Source organism: Ornithorhynchus anatinus, chromosome 12, assembly GCF_004115215.2.
Source record: "Ornithorhynchus anatinus isolate Pmale09 chromosome 12, mOrnAna1.pri.v4, whole genome shotgun sequence".
Classification (NCBI taxonomy): Eukaryota; Metazoa; Chordata; class Mammalia; order Monotremata; family Ornithorhynchidae; genus Ornithorhynchus; species Ornithorhynchus anatinus.
Genome location: NC_041739.1, coordinates 17,001,771 through 17,025,620, shown reverse-complemented (window position 1 = coordinate 17,025,620; position 23,850 = coordinate 17,001,771). Strand labels below are relative to the sequence as shown.

Sequence of the window (23,850 nt, the reverse complement as noted above, 5' to 3'; positions counted from 1 at the left end):
ATTATTAAAGAAGCAGAGTGGTCTCATGGAAAGAATAGAGGCCTGGGAGTCAAAGGATCTGTGTTCTAATCCCAGGTCTGCCACTGTCTGCTGTGTGACCTTGGGCAAGTCACTTAACTGCTCTGTGCTTCAGTTCCCTCATCTGCAAAATGGATTCAACACCTGTTCTCCCTCCCAGACTGTGAGCCCCCGTGAGACCTAATTATCTTCTATATGCACCTGCACTTAGTATAATGTTTGACAAACAGTAAGTACTACAACCCAAACTGCCCACTTCACTCCTCTAATGCTAACCTTCTCATTGTAATTCAATTTCATCTATCTCCCCGCCGACCCCTCAACCACACCTTGCCTCTGGCCTGGGACACCCTCCTTCCCTCCCTCCTCAAAAATGACAGACAATTACTCTCGCCCCCTTCAAGGTCTCATTGAAGGCACATCTCCTCCTAGAGGTCTACCCAGACTAAGCCCTTTTTTCCTCTTCTCCCACTCCCTTCTGTGTTTGCCCTGACTGGGTCCCTTTATTGATCCCCGCTCCCAGCCCCACAACACTTATGTACATATCTGTAATTTATTTATACTTGTGTCTGTCTGCCCCTCTAGACTGTAAGCTCATTGTGGGCAGAGAATGTGTCAGTTTATACTCTCCCAAGGCTTAGTACAGTTCTGCACACAGAAAGCGCTCAATAAATATAATTGAATGAATGAAGTAATTTTAAAATACCACAGTTAATACTTTAAGGGATGAATAAAGCCGGAGTAGGGTAATTCGAGCACTTCTATCACTACCTTCCTCATGCTCACTCCTTACCTGTAGTAGAAAATCAAAGAGGGCCATCTTGGACCATTCGTCGTGATGTATTTCTGTACAGCCCCATTCGGCTTTGGGAACTTTGCCGTTTTTCCAACATTTCTGCTTCAGCAACTGCTGATAAGCGCCCCAGGTGAGATGGATGGAAGAGTGAGTCCCATTATTGGTTGGAGATAATGAGGGGTCCCAGAGAACGACAGGACACGGGTGTCCATCTGGAAAGATGAAAACAAACACTCTTAACTATTCCTTGGCAAGGCTTCCAATGCAGGAATTAGAGGCTCTTTATAAAGTGGTTAGGTCACAGTTGAGTATTTCAGTAGGTTCTATTTTCCTTTGAGGAGATGTTTTATAGATGTGGCAGGAACAGGCTGCAAACCACCAATAACATCCTTTGGTTAATGAGGTTTTATTCCACATCTAAAAGCAACCACCACAGAAAAGGAAAAAACCCAGACATTTATAATTGTCTATTCAATGTCTGAGTGGAACTCCTAACTTTTGGAAATAACAGCTGTCTTTTTCCAAGACTACTTTCAAACAGGAAGACATGATTTTCCAGAAGCTACAAGTTTAAAAGTGGAACTGTTTTTATGAGAGGGACTAACCCGCTTAGGTAAAATCTCGACACACAGAAAGAAGTTTATTCATTTTCTTTTTCAGACAGAGACTAGTTCAATATGGCAATCTGGTTTGCAGATCATACCTCAGAGTGTGATTTTTTTAATTTGTTGCATATAAATTGATCAATTGTATTTTTTGAGCACTTGCACTGTGCTAAGCACTTGGCAGTATACAATAGAACTGAGTTCTTAACAAGAAGTGTACAGTCTGGAGGGGAGATAGACAATTAAAAATAAATTATAGGTATGTATGTAAGTGCTGTGGAGCTGAGGGTGAGGTGAATAAAGTGTACAAATCCAAGGGTGAAGCAAAAGGAAGAGGGAGTAGGAGAAATGAGAGCCTAGTTGGGGAAGACCTCTTGGAAACGATGTGATTTTAATAAGGTTTCGAAAGTGGGGAATGTGGTGGTCTATCACTGGCACGATGTGGGTGAGAGGTCAGTAGTGAGATAGATAAGATAGAAGTATAGTGAGAGGCTGGTGATAGAGGAGCAGAGTGAACGTGCTGGTTACAGAATAATAATAATAATGATGGTATTTGTTAAGCATTTACTACATACCAGGCACTATATTAAGAGCTGGGGTGGACAAAAGGAAATCACGTTGGACACAGTCCCAGTCCCATGAGGGGCTCACAGTCTCGATCCCCATTTTACAGATGAGGTACCTGAGGGCCAGAGAAGTTAAGTGACTTGCCCAAGCTCACACAGTAGACAAGTAGCAGAGCCAGGATTAGAAGCCAGGTCCCTCTGACTCTCAGCCCCCGTGATCTATTCACTAGGCAATCCTGCTTCTTATCCTTTCATTTTGTTTTTGGTTGGCGTTTTTTATGGTATTTGTTAGATGCTTACTATGTATCAAACACTATTCTAGCGCTGGGGTAGGTTCAAGTTAATCAGGTTGGTCACTGTCACTGTTCCCACGTGGGACTTAGAGTCTAAGTAGGAGGGAGAACAGGTATTGACTCTCCATTTTACAATGAGAAAGGTGAAGTGCAGAGAAATTAAGTGACTCAGCCAAGGTCACACAGCAGTCAAGTGGCAGAGCCAGGATGAGAACTCAGGTCCCCTGAGTCCCAAGCCCAAGCTCTTTCCACTAGACCACACCATCTCAACAAACTCTCTCTCTGCAATATAAGGGACATAGATCCTCCCTACTGTTGGGAGTCAGCTATTAAGTCTCTCGCCAAGCCTTCTGTCCCCTTTCCTTAATCAACTCAATTCCTTTGAATCTTCCTTAGAGATCCTTTTTTCCAATACTTTCTCACTTCTGATGTTCTCTTTAGGACTATTTCTGCTTTTTTAGGCCCTCTTATAAGAAAGGGATAACTGCAAATCTCTAACTAGAGCTTTTATTATTTCATTACTTTTATAGCTTAAAGAGACTGTTCTGGACAATTGGCTAAGTCTGTCTCTGAGCAGCAGATCCATAGAAATCAGAGTTGCTAATAAATCCAACAGGAAGAAATACAAACTCCATCTCCCAAGTAAGGCATGTTTCTTTCCTCAGTGCTTCCATGGTAAAGAAATACTCTTTCGACAAAAAAAGGTGTATTTTCCAGTCCTTTCTCCCTCGGCATGTTCTAAAAATGAGCTTATTTGAGATCCCACGGTTTTTATTTTAGTGAACCAGGAATGTCTCTCATCAGTAACCCGAAACTAAAGAAAGGGTAGACATTATCTTATTCACCTAAGAAGGGCATTGATTTTATTTCAGAAAACTCAGAAGATCCTTTAAAAATCTTTATCCGAAGATTCCAGGTGAAGCCTCAGTAGCTCATACATTGCAGGGTAGCAAACAGACATATCACAAGGGACTATTTAGAGCTCTTAAAAAGTAATCTGAATGTCCAGGCACATCTTGGGAATTTTACAAGGTCCTTTCAAAACCACCGGGTGTGTGGGACCTTGGATGTTTTAGCATTTTATTTGCATGGCAGAGTCTGTAAATGAACTCCCTACTCCATATCCTTCGAAGTTCCTTTCTCAAGTTTCGAAGCCAGAAAACATTTTAATCTACAATTCCACAGTCCTGTTGACTCACTCTCCCATTATCACTTATTTTTTATTTCTTGTATTTCTTGAGTTTGTGCCTGTGTACAGACTAAAAATGACAGGCAGCACAGAAATACCTGTAGATTAAGCTCTAAATGAATAAAACGTGCCCCCGTTCACTCAGCCACACAGGTGATAGTTTGGGAAGAATACATTTGTAGGCAAAAACAACAGCAAAAAACCCAGGGTCAAATCTTCTTTCCTTCCCTTCCTACATCCTTTTGTCTCTCTCTCCCCTCCACATAAAAATAAATAGCTACCTCACTTATAATGTAAAGGTGGTGGGGCCTGCCGTAGAGTCTATTTTTAATCTTAATATAAAATGGTACATTTTTCAGATATGTTTTCCACAGTTAAGGTCAGCCAAGGTTGGCGGGGGGGGGGGGGGGGGTTACAATAAAAAGCAGGGCCAACAAACCAGCACTTGTTCCAAAAACTTGGGCAAACCAGTTCCCCGAGGTGAGAGGGGAAAATCAATCTCAGGAAGCAGAGAGATTAGGGTTTCAAATTTCCACAATTTCTGTTTCTGATGAGCAACATCAGACATCTCCATCCACAGTGTCCTTTAATCTAAATACAGGAAAACTTGTGATTCAGGGGAAACATAAACATCAATATGAATCAGAAAAAAGGAGTTTAGAGACCCAACACAAAATATTGGGCTGGGTAGCATGGTAAAATTTGCTGCATTTGGGAAACTGTTTTAAAAGCTAAGAAATACTGCGTAACAGCAGTTCAACCTTTTGTTGCTTCATCAGGAAAGGTAGAATCTACAAAAATGACAATAAAAATATTCCCACACTCAAACTCATTTTCCGTACTACCCTTGATAGCTTACAGTTACCTACGGCAGGTGGTAATAGATGAACCAGAAGAAATGAAGATGGAGTCAGTCAAGGCAATGAAAGAAATCCTTTTTTTCCTTTTGGAATGGATTTAGAAAAATTTAGTTGATTTGAGGAATGGTCTACAAAACAGGAAATGGGTAGAGGCCCCTTAAAGAGAAATCACTCATAAATAAGGAGCATCTCCTATTTTATCAAAATAATGTATCACTGTGCTCCTGAGAGAAATCTTGGTTCTAAGAAATCTAGACTTCTTGCTGTCCCTGTGATTTTTTAAAAAAGTTTTATCCGTTGATTGTTCATATGAATTAGAGGAAAAAATGTTGCCTCAAAAATGGGGCTTGCCAATGAAATTTCCACTTCTGAGTATTTCTGTTCTCTTAAAATCTGCTCTTTGCAAAAGTCAGCCTTGCCAAATAACTCACAGAGGCAGGTAAGTGTACAAATATAATAGGAATGAATGAATGACACACCCTCCGATCTTTGGCCTGACCTTCTGCTTTGAGCACTGGCTATTTAATTATGCATTCTTTACAAGTTGGTTAGAACAAAAAAATATCAGTCAGTAGTATTTATTGTTACTTTGCAGAGCGCTGTAGAAAGCGCTTTAAAGGGTAAAATAAATTTTAGACATGATCCCTGCTTTCAAGGACCTTATAGTCCAGCAATAACTACATTTCATAAATCACTTTTAATCTCAAAGTTCACTCAAATTAGTTACTTCATTTTTGTCCTCACACCAACCCTGTGAGGTGTGTAACAAACATCCCATTTTGCAGATCAAGAAACTGAGGTAAAGAGCAGTTAGTTGACTTGCAAAAGGCTGGCAGCAGAAGTCGGTGTTGAACCCGAGTCCTCCGACTTCCAAACAGTGCTTTTTCAACTACTCACGTGGCCTTCATCAGTGCCAGATTTAGAAACGAAAAAGGGCCATGAAAACTATAATTGGGAGAGTGTTATTTATCACACACCAGGATCTCAGGCAGTGAACAAGAAAAATTGGAAATTGACAATAATTTGTAAAGTCCTTCGGTAACAAGAATCTACAGAAAAAATAAACATGTGGCTCAGACACAACTCTATGGGCGATGAATTTTTCTACCAATTCTGTTACACTGTACTCTCCAAACACTTAGTTCAGTGGTCTGCACACAGCAAGCACCCGAGAAGAGTGATTGATTGAGCATTATTCATCCATTCATTCAATCATATTTACGATAACTTTGTACCTACCCAACTGTAGAGAAGGGAAAAAAACTACGATTGTCTTTCTTCTCCTCAATAATAAGTACAAATATTGCAGGTTGGAAAATAGTGAGCAACTAGGATCCCACAGTGAGTCTAAATCAAAGCTGCTACTGCCTGCAATCTGTCATCGGGGCAGCCTTGAGATACAGAATTCCTGGAACTTGGCTACATTAATTCATTATGACGACCCAATTGCAATAAAACCTCCTAAAAATAAAACTATAGAACATATCTTTGGGGCTGGACATGAATAATAATGCAAACACTTTAAAGCTATCAGAATGGTGTCCCCTGAGATCCGTTCTCATTGTTTTACAGGCTCCTGGGGGAAGCCAAGCAGGGCTACTAACTCAGATCACAGTCTTTCTTCCCGTTCTTCAATCTTCCAAGGCCATCACCCGCTTTAACTCTCTTAGATAAAGTTCAGGCTATTTTAAAACTTTTTTTTTTAAATCACTGAGTGGCTGTCAGCGTCACAAAATAAACATCAGACAACCTGGCAGATGGTGCGTTCGATAGGGCCTAATCCCTCTAGCATCTAATTTTCCTTTTTTTATGGCATTTGTTAAGTGCTTACTATGTGCCAGGTACTGTACTAAACACTGGGGTAGATACAAGCTAATCAGGTTGGACATAGTCCCTGTCTCACATGGGGCTCAGAGTCTTAATCTCCATTTTATAGATGAGATAACTGAGGCACAGAGAAGTTAAGTGACTTGCCCAAGGTCACATAGGAGACGGGTAGCAGAAGCGGCACTAGAACCCAGATCCTTTTGACTGCAATTTTCAATTCCATTGTTTCATAGAGATAGACAAGATAAAAAAAATCTCATAAACCAGAGCCTTAGAAGAAGGTACGAACACAGGAAATCAGACCTGTCAGCAGCCCCACCCAAGCTCAGAACTCTGAATCCGACAGGGGCAAGAGGATGTTTGTAAGGACCGTGTGCCGACTCGCCACTGAACTCTCACCCACGTTCCGCCTCTGACTTGGAACTCCTTCCCCCTTCATATCCGACGGAGGATCACTCTCTCCACCTTCAAAGCCTTCTGCGTCACCCCTGCACTTTGGATCTCAGCCTCTAGTCATCCCAACTTCAGCCCCCGAACGTTTATTACATACCATGATTTATTTATATTAATGTCAGCCTCCCCTTCTAGACTGTAAGCTGCTTGTGGGCAAGGAGCGTTTTTTTTACCATCTCTGATAGAGTGCACTCTCCCAAGCATTTCGTATAGTGTTCTACCCGAGTAAGCACCTGTTAAATACAACTGATTGATCCCAATGGATTTAGATGTGCCAATTTATATCTTGAATGTGACAACACGATGGTACCAACCAATCCCCACTAAAACAAACCCTCTCTTCAAAGTGTAGCCAGGGAGTTGACTGTTAGCAAAGAGTTGTGATAACAGTAGGACAAATACTCCCTACCTCTGACCTGTGAAATTTCAGAGCATCCATCTAACTGCAAAGACCAGAAGCCGAGAACTGACTCTGACTGGCAGTCGGCTTCTTTACAGAGTGGGCTCTTCTGTGTTCCTCTCCCCCCTAGGCACTTCATGGGTCCTGGGCCCTGACCAGAACAGCTGACAACTTTTTCAAAAGTTTTCATAAAGATGATTTTTCTCTCCGCTTCGCCCCTGAGCGAAGCTCTCACGGCTCTCACAGCTCTCAAGTCTCTTCTTGGAGCCCAGCTGGGCCCAGCTGTCACCCTCTTAGGGATACTAGTATATAATAATGTAGGTATTTGTTAAGCACTTACTGTGTGCAGAGCACTGTTCTAAGCGCTGGGGTAGATCTAGGGTAATCGGGTTGTCCCATGTGAGGCTCACAGTTAATCCCCATTTTACAGATGGGTAAGTTAAGTGACTTGCCCACAGTCACACAGCTAAGTGGCAGAGCCGGAATTTGAACCCATGACTCCCAAGCCCGGGATCTTTCCACTGAGCCAAGCTGCTTCTCTCAAACAATTGCCCACCTCTGCCGTGACTCGGATTCGAACCGAGGTTGCTGCGGCCGCAATGCAGAGTACTAGTATATGCAGTTTCCTCCAACCCCTGCAGAATCCAGGAGAGAGGGGATAACCTTGCTGGTGAAGGCAGAGGCCTACACGTGAGGAAGTCCCGGGGACAAGACAGCAGATCCCAGTGGAAGAGGCATGGGATTGGGAATGCTGGGTTTTAGTCCTGGCTCTGCCAGTCTTCTACTGAGTGACCCTGCACAAGTCACTTAACTTCTCCCGGCTTTATTAATAATAATAATAATAATAATAATAATAATAATAATAATGTTGGTATTTGTTAGGCGCTTACCAGGTGCCGAGCACTGTTCTAAACGCTGGGGGAGATACAGGGTAATCAGGTTGTCCCACGTGGGGCTCACACACTTTTAATCCCCATTTTACAGATGAGGGAACTGAGGCACAGAGATGTTAAGTGACTTGACCACAGTCACACAGCTGACAAGTGGCAGAGCCGGGAGTCAAACTCATGACCTCTGACTCCGAAGCCCAGGCTCTTTCCACTGAGCCATGCTGCTCATCTGTAAAATGTGAATGCCTGATCTTGTTCATAGACTGTGAGACCAGTTTGGACAGGAACTGTGTCATGTGAGACCAGTTTGGACAGGAACTGTGTCAGATAGGATTGTCTAGTAGGAGAAGCAGCATGGCTCAGTGGGTAGAGCAAAGGCCTCGGAGTCAGAAGGTCATGAGTTCTAATACCGGCTCCGCCACTCATCTGCTGTTTGACTTTGAGCAAATCACTTCACTTCTCTGGGCCTCAGTTCCCTCATCTGTAAAATGGGGATTAAGACTATGAGCCTTATGTAGGACAACCTGATTATTCAATTCATTCATTCATTCAATAGTATTTATTGAGCGCTTACTATGTGCAGAGCACTGTACTAAGCGCTTGGGATGAACAAGTCGGCAACAGATAGAGACAGTCCCTGCCGTTTGACGGGCTTACAGTCTAATCGGGGGAGACGGATAGACAAGAACAATGGCACTAAACAGCACCTTCTGCCTACCCTGGCTCTTGGCACACAGTAAGCACTTACCAAATCCCATAATTATTATTATTATTACAATGCTCTACTCACCATAAATACTCAATAAAATACAATCGACTGATTTATCTGACTATCCAGTGCTTAGCAGAGTGCTCGGGACATAGTGACCACTTAATAAATCCCATTATTATCATTACGATTTTATTATTAGGAGCAAAAAGAAGGTGGTTGGGCAGATGGCAGAACAATGAACCACAAGGAGTCTTTGGTTATTGTGAAAGAACAGTGATGGGGTGCTTTCGCAGCCTAGAGTGGTCTTCGATCAAGTAATCAATCAATGGATGGTATTTATTGAGTGCTTACTGTGTGCAGAGCACTGAACTAAGCACTTAGGAGAATACAAGTGATAGATTGCCTGCCCTCAAAAAGCTTATAATCTGAGAGGAGGTTACTACTTAGTGAAGTTCACAACTTCTTCCATGTAGAGGCCCTCAAGGGTCCAGTGCACATTCCTAGGATCCTTATCACTTATCTTACTTTTATTACCTTATCTTACTATTCATAATAATAATAATACCAATAACAACTTGTGGTATTTTTTAAGCACTTGCCATGCTCTCCTACTGCAACCCTGCCCACACACTTTGCTCCTCTAATGCCAACCTACTCACTGTACATCGAGCTCACGTATCCCGCCGCCGATCTCTTGCCTACATCCCGCCTTTCGCCTGGAACGCCCTCCCTCTTCAGATCTGACAGATAATTATTCTTCTCACCTGCAAAGTCTTAGTGAAGGCATATTTCCTTCAAGAGGCCTTCCCCGACTAAGCCCTCATTTCCTCTTCTCCCACTCCCTCCTGTATCACCTTGGCACTTGGGTTTCCTCTCTTTATTCACCCATCCTTCAGCCCCACAGCACTTATGCTCGTACCTGTAATTTTTTTTATTTATTTTCATGTCTGTCTCATCCTCATTCATTCAATAGTATTTATTGAGCGTTTACTATGTGCAGAGCACTGTACTAAGCGCTTGGCATGTACAATTCAGCAACAGACAGAGACAATCCCTGCCCACTGACGGACTTACAGTCTAATTGAGACTCTTAGTTCGTTGTGAGCAGTGAATTTGCCTACCGACTCTGTTATACTATTATAATGTACTCTCTCAAGCGCTTAGTACAGTGCTCTGCACATAGTAGCTGCTCAATAAATACAACTGATTGATATGCCAAGCACTCTAGTAGTCAACTGGAGTAGATACAGTATAATTAGGTCAGGTACAGTCTCTCTCCCACATGGAGCTCAGGTTCTAAGGGGAGGGAGAACAAGTTTTTAATCCCCATTTTTCAGATGAGGAATCTGAAGCACAAAGAATATGAGGTCACACAAGAGGCAAGTGACAGAGCTGGAATCAGACCCGAAGGTCTCACTCATTCCATTAGGTCACGACGATCCTCTACTAGGCCACGCTGCTTCTCAAAGGATCCCAGAGTAGGAAGGCATATGAGAAATCATCTAATCTACCCTCCTGCCTCTGTAGAGAACTCCTGCTAAACCATCTCGAACAAATTAATTCCCCATTTTAAAGTCTTTAAAAGGAACACGTCATAACTATTCCTGTCAGGAATTTTGATGTCATATCTGCCGAAATCCCCAACACCTTACTTGAATATCATCTTCTTCTTGTTTCCTTCGTAGAGATGGACGATAACCAGATAACCTTCTCTGCGAAATAACCGTTTAAATACTTGGAGAGCGGGAAAGAATGTGCCCGTGACATTCTTCAGTGCAGGGCCATATCCACCCTCATCTAATCCTCTTTTAACAGCCACTGTGAGGTAGGATAAGGGAAGAGGGACCGAGATGGCCTATAACCCGCAGGCTCTTTAGCATTCACAGTATTTTCCCGAAGCTTCGGGGCCTCCCATAGCTGAGAGATAAGGGGAGGCTCACCGAATGAAAAGAAATGCCGCCGTAGTCCAGTGGAGAAGTGTGTATGCATGCATACGTGTGTGGGAGGAGTGATGGGGGGGCATTTATAGAAGGAATAAATACTACTGAATTAATGAATGAATGAAAGCACCGTGGCCTAGCGGAAAGGACCCGGAAGTCGGAGGTAGTGGGTTCCAATCCAGGCTCCGCCTCACGTCTGCCGTGTGACCTCAGACAAGTCTCTTAACTTCCCTGTGCCTCGGTCGTCCGTAAACTGGGTCTCGACACCGTGAGCCCCACGAGGGCCGTGGCCAGTGTCTAACCCGGTTACCTAGCAAGAAGCGACGTGGCTCCGTGGAAAGAGCCCGGGGTTGGGAGTCAGGGGCCGTGGGTCCTAATCCCCGCTCCGCCGCTTCTCAGCTGTGTGACTCTGGGCAAGGCGCTTCACTTCTCTGGGCCTCAGTGACCTCAAATGGGGATGAAGACTGTGAACCCCACGGGGGACCACCCGATGACCTTAAGTCCACCCCAGTGCTCCCAACAGAGCCTGGCACGTAGTAAGGGCCTAACCAATACCATCATCATTATCATCTATCCCAGCGGTCGGCACTTAACTGATCCCTCGATGAGCACGATTATCAGTACTGTTAATGCTAATAATAACGTTGGTATCTGTTAAGTGCTTATGCAGAGCACTGTTCTAAGCGCTGGGGTAGAGGGTCATCGTGTTGTCCCAGGTGAGGCTCCCAGTCTTCATCCCCATTTTCCAGAGGAGGTCACTGAGGCCCAGAGAAGTGAAGTCAATGGGCAGGGACTATTCTCTATCTGTTGCCAATCTGTCCATTCCAAGTGCTTAGTCAAGTGCTCTGCACATAGTAAGCGCTCAATAAATACTATTGACTGAATGAATGAAGTGACTTGCCCACAGTCATCTGGCCGACGTTGGTATCTGTCAAGCGCTTGTGCAGAGCACTGTTCTAGGTGCTGGGGTAGAAAGGGGCCATCGTGTTGTCCTATGTGAGGCTCCCAGTCTTCACCCCCATTTTCCAGAGGAGGTCACCGAGGCCCAGAGAAGCGAAGTCAATGGGCGGGGACTGTTCTCTATCCGTTGCTGATCTATTCCAAGCGCTTCAGTCCAGTGCTCTGCACATAGTAAGCGCTCAATAAATACTACTGAATGAATGAAGTGACTTGCCCACAGTCACCTGGCCGACGTTGGTATCTGTCAAGCGCTTGTGCAGAGCACTGTTCTAGGCGCTGGGGTAGAGAGAGGGTCATGGTGTTGTCCCACGTGAGGCTCCCAGTCTTCACCCCCATTTTCCAGAGGAGGTCACCGAGGCCCAGAGAAGCGAAGTCAATGGGCGGGGACAGTTCTCCATCTGTTGCCGACCTGTCTATTCCCAGCGCTCAGTCCAGTGCTCTGCACATAGGAAGCGCTCACTAAATGCTACTGACTGAATGCATGAAGTGCCTTGCCCACAGTCGGAGGGGATGGGGCCGAACGGCGGGCGTCGGTTACCTGGGGCGAAGGGCGCCTTCCTGCTGACGGACGGCAGGGTCCTGTTGAGCCCCAGGATGCGGTCGAGGTGGAAGGCGAAGACCTCGCTGGCGTCGAGGGGCCGCTTGAAGAGGGCGCAGGGGCCCCGCGCGGGGCGGCAGGGCGTGGGTCCGGGCCCCGACCCCGCGCCCAGCTCGGCCAGGACCGTCCCGGCCCGCCCGGCTCCCCCGGCTCCCCCGGGCCCCGCCCCGCCCCACGCCCGCGTCCGCCCCACCGCCGCGTCGGCCAGCAGGCGCAGCCCCGCCATGTCGTCGCCGCTCAGCCACGAGGGGGCGCTCCGGCTGTAGAGGCGGATGCCGCTCTCCCGCCCTCGCCGTTCCCGCCACGGCCTCCGGGGGGCGCCGCCGCCGCCGCCGCCGCCCGCCGCCACCAACGGCTTGGGCCGGAGCTTGGGCTTGACGGAGGCGCGCAGGTCGGCCGGACGGCGGCGCTGTGCGCGCAGGGTGATGTAGATGACGTCGGGGGGCGGCGGGGGCGGAGGCGAGGCGGCCGGCAGGGGGCGCCCCGGGAAGGCGGGGGCGGCGGCGGGCGGGGCGGGGCGGCGACCCAGCAGGCCGAGCAGGGAGGCCAGGGACAGGGCGCAGGCGGCGGCCAGCGGCAGCAGCAGCGCCGGCGGCCTCCGGGCGCGGGGCCCGCGGGGGCAGCGGCAGGCGCTCATCGCCCGCCCCCGCCCATCGGGCCGCCGCGCCGGACGCCCCCGCGCCGCCCCGGACGCCCCCGCGCCGCGCAGGACGCCCCTCTTCCTCGCTGCCGCCCTCTGTCGGCGGGCCCGGCGAAGGGCAGGGGAGGGAGGGGCGGCCCCTGGAAGAGGGAAGGGTGGGCGCGGCGGCGCCCCCTCCCGGCCGCCTGGCTCACTGGCAAGAGCCCGGGCTGGGGAGGCCGAGGTCGCAGGTTCCAATCCCGACAACTCCGCCCTCCCGTCGGTCGGGGGACCGGTCACCGCACTTCTCGGGGCCTCGGTGATCTCATCTGCAAAAGGGGGAGGAAGACCGTGAGCCTCCCCTGCGGCAACCTCATGACCCTCCATTCCCTCCCCCCAGCGCTTAGCACAGTGCTCGGCACAGAGTCAGCACTTGATATCACATCATTATGATGATTACTTCACGTCTCGGGGCCTCGGTGATCTCATCTGCAAAACGGGGAGGAAGACTTTGAGCCTCCCCTGCGGCAACCTCATGACCCTCCATTCTCTCCCCCCAGCGCTTAGCACAGTGCTCGGCACAGAGTCAGCACTTAACAAATACCAACGTTATTACTGTTAGAGAAGCAGCGGGGCTCCGGGGAAAGAGGCCGGGCGTGGGAGTCAGAGGTCATGGGTTCGAATCCCCACTTGGCCACTTGTCAGCTGGGTGACTGTGGGCAAGTCACTTTGCTTCTCTGGGCCTCAGTTCCCTCATCTGGAAAATGGGGATTAACTGTGAGCCTCACGTGGGACAACCTGATTACCCTGTTATCTACCCCAGCGCTTAGAACAGTGCTCTGCACAGAGTAAGCGCTTAACAAATACCAACATTATTATTATTATTATTACTTCACTTCTCTGGGCCTCGGTTCCCTCATCTGGAAAATGGGGAGGAAGACTGTAAGCCTCAGCTGGGACAACCTGATCACCTTGTATCTGCTCCAGCGCTTAGAACAGTGCTCGGCACAGACTAAGCACTTAACAAATATCACATTATTATTACTTCACTTCTCTGGGCCTCAGTTCCCTCATCTGGAAAATGGGGAGGAATTCTGTGAGCTCCACGTGGGACAACTTGATCGCCTTGTATCTGCCCCAGCGCTTAGAACAGTGCTCAGCACAGGGTAAGCGCTTAACAAATACCAACATTATCATTATTATTACTTCACTTCTCTGGGTCTCGGTTCCCTCATCTGGAAAATGGGGAGGAAGACTGTGAGCCTCACATGGAACAACCTGATCACCTTGAATGGGGCTCCCGGCCCCCAGCGTTTAAAACAGTGCTTGGCACATAGTAAGCGCTTAACAAATGCCTTCTTTTTTTTTTTTAACCGAATGGCCGAGCCCCATGAAGAAGCAGCGCTTGGCACAGTGCTCTGAAGAGAGGAAGCGCTCTCTCCATGTAGGGAGAAGCAACATGGTGGAGGTGGTAGAGCAGAGGCCAGAGACCCAGAGGGTCAGGGATTCTAATCCCTCCTCGGCCGCATGTCAGCTGTATGACCCTGGGCAAGTCACTTCACTTCTCCATACCTCAGTAACCCCATCTGTAAAATGGGAACTGAGACTGTGAGCCCTGTGTGGGGCAGGGACTGTGTCCAACCCGATTTGCTTGTATCCACCCCAGCGCTTAGTACAGTGCCTGGTACATAGTAAGGGCTTAACAACTACCATAATTATTATTACATACTATTGAATGAATGAAGCAGCACCATCCTGTGACCGTTTCATTAACTACCCCCTTACTAATAATAATAATAACGGTAGTTGTTCAGCCCTTACTCTCTGTCAAGCGCTGGGGTAATAATAAATAATCACATGATGGCATTTGTTAAATGCTTACTATGTGCAAAGCACTGTCCTAAGCGCCGGCACTGTTCTAAGCGCCGAAAGTTACAAGGTCATCAACTTGTCCCTCGTGGTGCTCACTGTTTTCATTCCCATTTGAAAGATGAGGTCACTAGAAGTTAAGTGACTTGCCCAAGGTCACACAGCACACTCGTAGTGGGGCCAGGATTAGAACCCACATCCTCCGACTCCCAAGCCCGTGCCGTTTTAATAATAATAATTATAGTCCCTGTTAAGCGCTGACTCTCTGCCAAGCACCATTCCAAGCCATGCTGTCAATTGTGGCATTTGTGGAGTGCTTACTATGTGCCAAACACTGTTCTAAGCGCTAGGGTTGACACAAGGTAATCAGGTTGTCCCAAGCGGGGCTCACAGTCTTCATCCCTGTTTCACAGATGAGGGAACTGGGGCACAGAGAAGTTGAGTGACTTGCCCAAGGTCACACAGCAGCCAAGTGGTAATCCTCCCCACCACCAATCTCTACAAATAAATTGAGAAAAAAGAGCTGAAAACTGCATAGGAGGCGGGCAAGAGTCAGCAAAAAAGTCTCACAATAGTAAGCGCTTACCATGTGCTAATATTCAGCCGTATTTATTGTGTGCTTACTGTGTGCACAGCACTGTACTAAGCGCTTGGGAAAGTAAAATATGGCAATAAAGACAATCCCTGCCCACAACGAGCTCACAGTCTAGAGGAGGGAGGGAGACAGACATTAGAGAAGCAGTGTGACTCAGTGGAAAGAGCCTGGGCTTGGGAGTCAGAGGTCGTGGGTTCGAATCCCGGCCCTGCCACTCGTCAGCTGTGTGACTGTGGGCAAGTCACTTCACTTCTCTGTACCTCATCTGTAAAATGGGGATTAACTGTGATCCTCACGTGGGACAACCTGATTACCTTGTATCTACCCCAGCGCTTAGAACAGTGCTCTGCACACAGTAAGCGCTTTACAAATACCAACATTATTATCATTATCAGTACTAGTAAACAGGCATCAATAGAAATAAATTAAATTACAGATACATACATAAGTGTTGTGGAGCAGGGAGTGGGGAAAAGATCAGAGCACAGTACTAAGAGTTTGGGAGAGTATGACAGGGACTGACTCTCCGAGCTGATGATACTGTATCTATCCCACCGTTTAGTACAGCGCCTGGCATCTGGTAAAAGCTTAACAAATACCGCACATTAGTATCACCGTCCAGTTTCAATGGAGAAGCTTAAAGTGTGTGGAAAATTAGAGAATGTGTTACCATTTGTAAGCCAGAGAAACTATTCTAGAACCAGAGAGAAACATTAACATCTGACAAAATCGTACGTTTCTCTTTTTCAGGTTCAAAAATTTCATGAGGCAAGAAAGAGCAAATATATATATATATATTGTGTCTCACATTTAGTTTGGGAAACACGACATGAACTAATTTGCTAGCTGCCCCAAGCGTGACTATATAAATTGTTTCAGAATTATGTTCGGCTGGTCCACTGCTAAAGGTTATCACGAAAAACAATCCGAGTGCTTCATCAGGCTGTTAGAACGATCTGCCCTCTATAAGAAGTTTACAATTTTCCCAGACATACACAAAAAAATGCTTTTTAGTCCCCTCGATTCCTCCAAAGTCAGCTGGAAGAAAATGCAATGAACACTGGCCTCGGTGACTGTGTGCAGAGCACTGTACTAAGCGCTTGGGAAAGTACAATACGGCATTAAGGAGAGACGATCCCTGCCCACGACGAGCTCACAGTCTAGAGGAGGGAGGGAGACAGACACCAATACAAGTAAACAGGCATCAGTAGAAATAAATGAAATTATAGATACATACATAAGTGTTGTAGGGTAGGGAGAGGGGAGAAGAGCAGAGCATTGTACTAAGTGTTTGAATTCTCAGAAAAAGGGAGAAGCAACCTTACCTATGCTGCTGGTCCCACGCTTTGTCCCGGGAAGAGTGCGAGTCTTGCCACTAACGCCCAGAGCTCATTGGAGACCGAAGTATGCGACCAGCCCACGTTTATGGTCCAGTATGCTCCACCTTCCCCCCATTTCAGGACAGTTCAAATGCTCTTTGGTAGCCTTGCTCACTGAAAGAAAGGATGGGCTTCCTGTGAAATGGCTGGAGATCAACTCGTGGGAACCTTGTGTCATTTAAAATAAAAAAGAAAAAGACAAAACTTCGATTTTAAATTGGGAAATGAAAAACTCCCAAGTTTGTAGTGTGCGTTGCCATCAATTTCTAACAGATGCGCGCCCTCTAGTGTCGCGCAGGCCCCGAAACTCAGGAAATCTCACCCATTCGGGGTTGACAGGATCAAAATCCTTGGCGTTTTGGTTAGAAAACACTAGTAGGATACCTAAGCGATGAGTTGAGAAACGTCATCTCTCTTCCCTCCGCGTCATATTCACTTGCGTATGTAGAAAAGAGTTAAAGCATACCAAGACTCTTCCCCCAGAGACCTGGCCTTCTCACCATAAAGCAAAGAGAAATCAAAACCTAGGGTGGACTCTGGCCCGTGTTTTTGAGGTGCGGGGAGTTTCTAGACCCACAGTTGAAATACTGCCTCACTGAGGAATAAAAGTCTGCTAGGCACTGAGTCACAGCCTCAGTGTAACTTAGAAGGTTTGAAATTTGGCAAAGGCTGCTCCAGGGGTAGATCCTAGGTAGCCAGACTTAATGAGGGAACAGGATTCTCGCCAATTGGACAGATGAAAGATTAATTAATTAATGTTGGTATTTGTTAAGCGCTTACTTTGTGCAGAGCACCTTTCTAAGCGCTGGGGTAGATATAGGGTAATCAGGTTGCCCCACATGAGGCTCACAGTCTTCATCCCCATTTTACAGATGAGGTCACTGAGACCCAGAGAAGTTAAGTGACTTGCCCACAGTCACATAGCTGACAAGTGGCAGACCCCGGATTCGAACCCATGACCTCTGACTCCCAAGCCCATGCTCTTTCCACTGAGCCAAAGAGAGTCTTTGAAGTCTCAAAACTTAAGGGGTAGAGCAGCAGCCCATGTAAACCTTTTTTGAGGTTTTGTTTTAAGGCAAGGAGAGACATCTAAATGGAAGGAGGGAAAGAATCAGTAGACTGTGAGCCCGTTGTGGGCAGGGATCATCTCTCTTTATTGCCGTATTATACTTTCCAAGTGCTTCATACAGTGCTCTACACAGAGTAGGTACTCAATAAATGTGATTGAATGAATAAATACTCAGAATAAGAAGGTAAAAAATAAAGCAGATGGAAAGGTGTACAGTTATACTGGGGAGGGCTGGGGGGACGAGGGGGAAACAGGGTACATTCTGTCAAACTTCACAACCATTTAGAGGTTGTGGAATCTTTGATTTTAAGGACATTAGGCAACTAATTAGCTAGTCGACTGATGGAAGTCAGAAGTCAGCAGCCTCATTAGCACTGGTGCCTCTGCACAGTATGTCAAGGTGAAGAGCAGAAACCCAAGAGGTGGAGAGGAAGAACAGGATAATATGGAGAGAGTGAGTGGCAAAATAGGGATTCTGTGCCCCTATAGTTCCCCCAGAATCGATCGATCAGAATATACCTCAGATGCCACTAATTAGCCCTGGAGCCATGGAAACCAAGAATGAACACTTCACTGATTGAAATAGTTGAGAGGTCCTGCACTGAGGCAGAGGAATGTACTAGGTGACTGTGAAACCTCCTCTTTCCTAATTTTTTAATGGTTCCGTGAAGAAGAGAAACGGAAAATGAAAACAAAAGGAACTGGGAAATGAGATGTGGGAGGAAAGTGTAAGGAAATGGAGGGAACGAAGACTAACACATTTAGAAGAATGTGGCCTAGTGGAAAGAGGATGGGGCCTGGATGTCAGAAGACTAGAGTTCCAATCCCATTCCACCATTTGCCTTCTGTGGGACCTTGGGCAAGTCACATAACTTCTCTTTCCTTCGGTTTTCTCATCTGCCCAATGGGGATTCAATACCTGTTTCCCCTCCTACTTAGACTCTGAGCCCCAGGTGAGACTTGATCATCTTGTATATACTCCCAGCATTTAATAGAGTGCTTGCCACATAGTAAGCATGTAACCAATATCACAATCACTAATACGTTGGCTCAATCATTCATTCAATCGTATTTTTTGAGTGCTTACTATGTGCAGAGCACTCTACTAAGCGCTTGGAATGTACAATTCAGCAACAGATAGAGACAATCCCTGCCCAACAAAGACAGGTCATTTGATTTTATTTATTCCGCCCAGAAAAGAGGGATTGAAAAGAATTAGGAAGAAATAAAAAACTTGAACGCGTGCTCTTTTCCAAGTGGAGAGATTCCAGTGTGAAACTCATTTCAGTTCACTTAAAGTCAAAACCACTGAAAGTCAAACCCTTTCTCTTCATCTAGATTGCCAGCCAGATAAGTGTAGGGAAGGATGAACTCCGATTTCAACAGTGTCATTGAATTGACTGTACACTTGGAGTATTTGGCTGTGTATTCAGCTACATTCTGTGAGAATTTGGGCTTTGACTCAATTCCATTTTATGCCTCTTCAGCTGTAAAAAGCACTCACACGAAAATTACTTTTTCAAGAAGAGATCAGATGGTTCAGTTCCCTTTTTGTGAGAGGAGAGTATTATTTATGCGCCCACAGGCAATCGGAAAGATTTGGACCCTGTGTCACAGTTCTTCATGATGTGTCTCCTTTCCTTGGGGCAGCACTATGATGTCAGGACGATAGCACCGTGTCCCAGAAATGCTTGATGGAAGTCAGGAGACTTGGGTGATTGAAGTCAGTTGTCTTCAAACAAAAACGGTGCAGGCAGCCGTGGTCGTGGAGGACATAGAATCTGCTAATCAATAGGATTTTCACAACTCTACCTTAGTGGTCTTGCTTCCTTCACCCCAGACCCGCTCTGGGTCCCAGCCACTCACTAGGGAACTTCTGGAGATGCCGCACTTGTGAGCGGGAGGACGGCAGTCTTTTTCCTCATCCCCTTCCTTAGAATACTCAGAATGCTTTTCGAGAAGCCAACTCTCCCTCACATCCCTCACCGTCCTCTCCATCTCAGTGAGAAAATAAGGTTGACCGGCTGTTTACCTTCCCTTGGCTCTAAGTGCCGAAGGAAAATACGGATTGTTTCCAGAACTCTGGGCAGCCAGAAGGGAGCCAACCCCACAGTATTGTTTCTGAGAAGGACGTTGTCATCCACGAAGTCAGAGTTCATCCAAACCCTACTGTATTACATGTGACTCCCTACCCCTCCCCTTTTGAAAAAGAATCTCCAATTCTGCTAGCTCGAGGGAGACATGACCAAGTTATTCAATCTTTCTCCTTTAAAGGATGCTTGCATCACCTGGTTTTACCTTGAAGGCTAAATAGATATTTATTTATAAACCATAAATCTAGAGTACGGTGTTTGACATATATATCCTTGGGTGCTTCTTTGGCAGAAGTGGAAAATCAAGTAATTAATGAATTCCAGATAATCGCTTCAACTTTCCACTTCATTGCATCCATGGAGACGAGGCCTCTCTGATGCCATCATTTTCCTGTTTTTTTTCCATTAGGAAATGCAGTCTACTGATATCTTTCTGACCAAGGAATTTCTGTGCCACAGGAAGGGTGGAGAGTTTCGTAATTGCCTTGGAATAATTTGGAGTCGTATGCTTTGGGGATTCAAGTCTCTCTTTGGAAAGGAATGAAGGCTTTGAGAGCTTCTAAACTCATTCAGGCTTGAGGGAACCAGTTAGTACAGTAGTGACCCTACTTCCCACTGCCAACCTCCCCCATCATCAAGTATTTACTGAGATTCTCCTAGGACTTTGTCCCACACTGATCCAGTGTGTGCTAGTTTGGTGGCTACAGTTTCACACAGCTCTAGAGAGCTTCCCCACATTTTAACAGCTTAGTCTTCAAATCCCAGGTTTGAAGTGAATTAAAGGGTGTAAGAATTTTAGCTCATCTTCTCTTGGCAAAGTACAGCCTCTTCGTTCCTTTTAGAAAAAGAAAAAAGTGAGAGAGAAAATGTCTTGGCTCTCAGATAGTTCTTGCAAAGAATACTCAGTCAGTAATATAGAAATCAGAAGCAGATGGACTGCTTTTTCCCCTGAAAAACACAAGTGTTTGAAAATGAAGGGAAAATGGGCTTGGCAAAATGTCTTTAGAGTTTAGTGACCAAAAGGCATTTTGAAAACATTTTTAAGAATCTTGATTACATGAAACAAGGCCAAGTTTGCTCATATTTTTCATTAAAAAAATGTATCTGTGATTTCTCTGGAAAGGACCAGAGGACCAAGATTATAAATGAACAAATCAAAGGCTCTTTCTCCCGCTTCATTCCAGCTCACTTTGCAGCTAAGCCAAGCCTCTTAGAGAACTCTAGTAGAAATCAGAAACTCAAGAGTTCAAATCCCAGACCCATCCCGCATTCAACTCTGGGACAGGTATTCAACCTACTCAGGCCTTCAGTTTCTTTAAAATATGCCTGAATTAAATAGAACAGAGCCCAGCTGAGGGTTAAAGATTATCCGGTGAATTTAAGACATTCCAACTATAGAATTATTTTTCCTTTGACCTGTCTAGATTGGCTACCTCATCAATCAGTCTCCTAACATACCAAGCCCATAAGAAAGAGGAAAAAGGTTCCTGCTGGCACACACTGACTTTTGCTTTGCTGCTTCTCCTCACCAGATATTCCTGTGCCAGCAGGATTTTTTTTTCTCCCATTTCAACAATAGATGTATCCTTAGGTAACTCTTTTGAGATGTTTCTGTTTGGTTTGGTTTGGATATCAGAGACTCAGTAATGAAGCCAAGATTAAGGCTCCGAGGTTTCTCCCCACTTAATACATTTATTGCACACACTCCCATTGGGTTTTACTTCAAAAGTATTCTCTGTGGTAGAAAAGGGAGACTTTGAACTTTATTTAAAATGGAAGGATGCCAAGAAGCTGATTAAATGGCCTCCAACTTATCTCTCGGTTATCGTCTCAGTTGTATAAATTGGGCATTTATAAGGAAGGGACTGGTTTAAGGGATTGTTTTTGTTTCTTTGGCTTGGAATGTCATCAGAGTTGTAATATGCCATATTTTGATGGTTTATGTCTGAAGCATTCTGAATCGAGTTTACTGCAATACCTGAAGTATGTTAAATCTCTGAGGAAGATCCATCTGGAACCTCACACACTCTTCATGAAATGTTTCTCTCCGACATTAATTGGTTCCATATTAGCTTAGGGTTTGTGTTGGATTTCTCCATTATTCTACTTGCACAGGCCCTGTCAAGGTGACAGTAGGCCAAAAAAGTCCCCCAAATAACCCAAAGTAGGGAGGACGGGGATAGGAAGACTGTCCAGTAGGTGTAGTCCCCAGACCAACTCGAGATCTGTGGGCTTCCCATTGTCGTTCCTGAGCAGCTCCTGTCCCCCCACTCAGATGCTGAATGACTTCCACTGGGTCAACCACCATTGCAAACTCCTCAGTCACTAAATAGTAACCCTATAAAAGTTGTAAAGATCCACTCTTGGTTCCTGGGATGCCTCACTCCTGACCCAGACTTCAGTAGAGTTCAGACCTTAGGTCTAGCTCATTCGATCGATCAATGGAATTTAGTAAGTGCTGATTGTACGCAAAACCCTGCCCTAAGCACTTTGGAGAGTATATTAGAGAAAGTAGATATGATCCCTGTCCTCAAGGAGCTTACAGTTTAGTGGGGAGATAAGGCGGGTGGGGAGATGAAAGATCAATCAAGGCCTCCTGGAGGAGACGTGATTTCAATGGGGCCTTGAAGATGGGGAGAGTGGAAGTCTGTCAGATATGAAGGAGGAGGCTGTTCCAGGCTGGAGGGAGGATGTGGGCAAGAAGTTGATGGCGAGAGAGATCCAATTAAAGGTCCAATTTCATTTTGAGCGGTACTTGGTTTTACGACCCATCCCTGGCTCGCCAGAACTTCAGAGGCTAGAATCACAGGCAACGGAGAGAAAATGGGTGTTAGGGGAGACGGAGGAAAAGAGGGCTAGCATTACGAAGGATCACGCCTAATCGATGCCCCCTTAAACTTCTGCCTGATGATACCATTTCCTTCCTGTAGACTGAAGGCTGGAGGAGAGAAAAGGATTGTGTTCTGTGGCCCCGCTTTATCTGAGGGAAATCATTTTGATTAGCAAAATGGCAGGTTTCAGTACAGTGGGTGTCTTTGAAGGAATCTCTTCCTATTATCTATCAACGCCTTTCTCCCTAAGGGGTGCTTCAGGTGCAAAAATATTCTCCCTTTACCCATTTGTTCTATTTTCTGGCAGGTAGTTAGGTTTTATACAAATTGTGTCTGGGATCATTCACTGGCTTTCTTACATCCCGGATATTTTTAGAGCTGCCATTAGTGCCAGGCTGGATTGCTGCTCCATGTCCTTCCCTCGAGTGAAGCCTAGCCGTTGTGAAGTCGTTACCTTGGGGACGCAGCTCGATTCCTCTCTGTTACTGTCTCCCGTAAGTGCGGTTTGATGAGGGGGACTGATATGGAAACTCTTACCTGAACTCTAAGGGTCCACGGATGCATTAGCTGGAAAAGCTGTTGGCCTTTACAGTGGGAAAGGCAGGCAGGCTTTTTGAAATATGGACCCAGTACCTGACAGCTCATCAGAGGAGATGGATTGGACCAGCCACGTGGAAATAATACCCCTGAGTTAATATGGGAAAACGTTCACCACTCAAAATGACTAAAAATACCCTGTCAATGTGTGGTCTTATTTCATTTAGTGGGAAATCATTAATATGGAGTCAATTCCCCAGGAGATGGGTCACGCCCAGGCAACAGCATTTCTGTAGCACCACAACTTGGGCAATGCCCTTGTTGCCCACACAGGTAATACATGGCCTTGCTTGCTGTGTGTTCTTAGGGAAATCACTTAACTTCTTTTGGCCTCAATTTCCTCATTTGTAAAATGAGAATGAGAGTGTGAGCCCCACGTGGGACAGGGACTGTGTACTACCTGGTTAAGTTGTATCTTCTCCAGCACTTAGAACATGCTTGGCACATAGTAAGCCCTTAACAAATACTGTTATTATTATTATTTGGCCTTGTGAAAAAGCATAAGGTTTGGGAGTCAGGAGACCTGGCGGCTATCCTCAGCTCTGCCACTTACTTGCTGTGTGACTTTGGGCAAGTCACTTCACTTCTCTGTGCCTCAACTTCCTTATCTGTAAAATAGAGATTAAAGACCTCTTAGACTATGAGTATCATTATCAATGGTATTTACTGAGCGCTCACTCTATGCACTGTA

At 46.0% G+C, this 23,850-nt stretch overlaps 1 protein-coding gene across 1 annotated transcript in view; it reads right to left on the bottom strand.

Annotated features, from left to right (window-relative positions):
* GASK1B (golgi associated kinase 1B) overlaps positions 1 to 12,744 on the bottom strand; it is a 34,792-nt gene extending 22,048 nt beyond the window's left edge. The window contains exons 1-3 of the mRNA XM_029077096.1: positions 12,633 to 12,744; positions 12,048 to 12,566; positions 812 to 1,026 (exon numbers count right to left, since the gene is read on the bottom strand). Coding sequence (XP_028932929.1) covers positions 812 to 1,026; positions 12,048 to 12,566; positions 12,633 to 12,744 — 846 coding nt within the window. The remainder of the gene's footprint in view (positions 1 to 811; positions 1,027 to 12,047; positions 12,567 to 12,632) is intronic.
* Between the last annotated feature and the right edge of the window lie 11,106 nt (positions 12,745 to 23,850).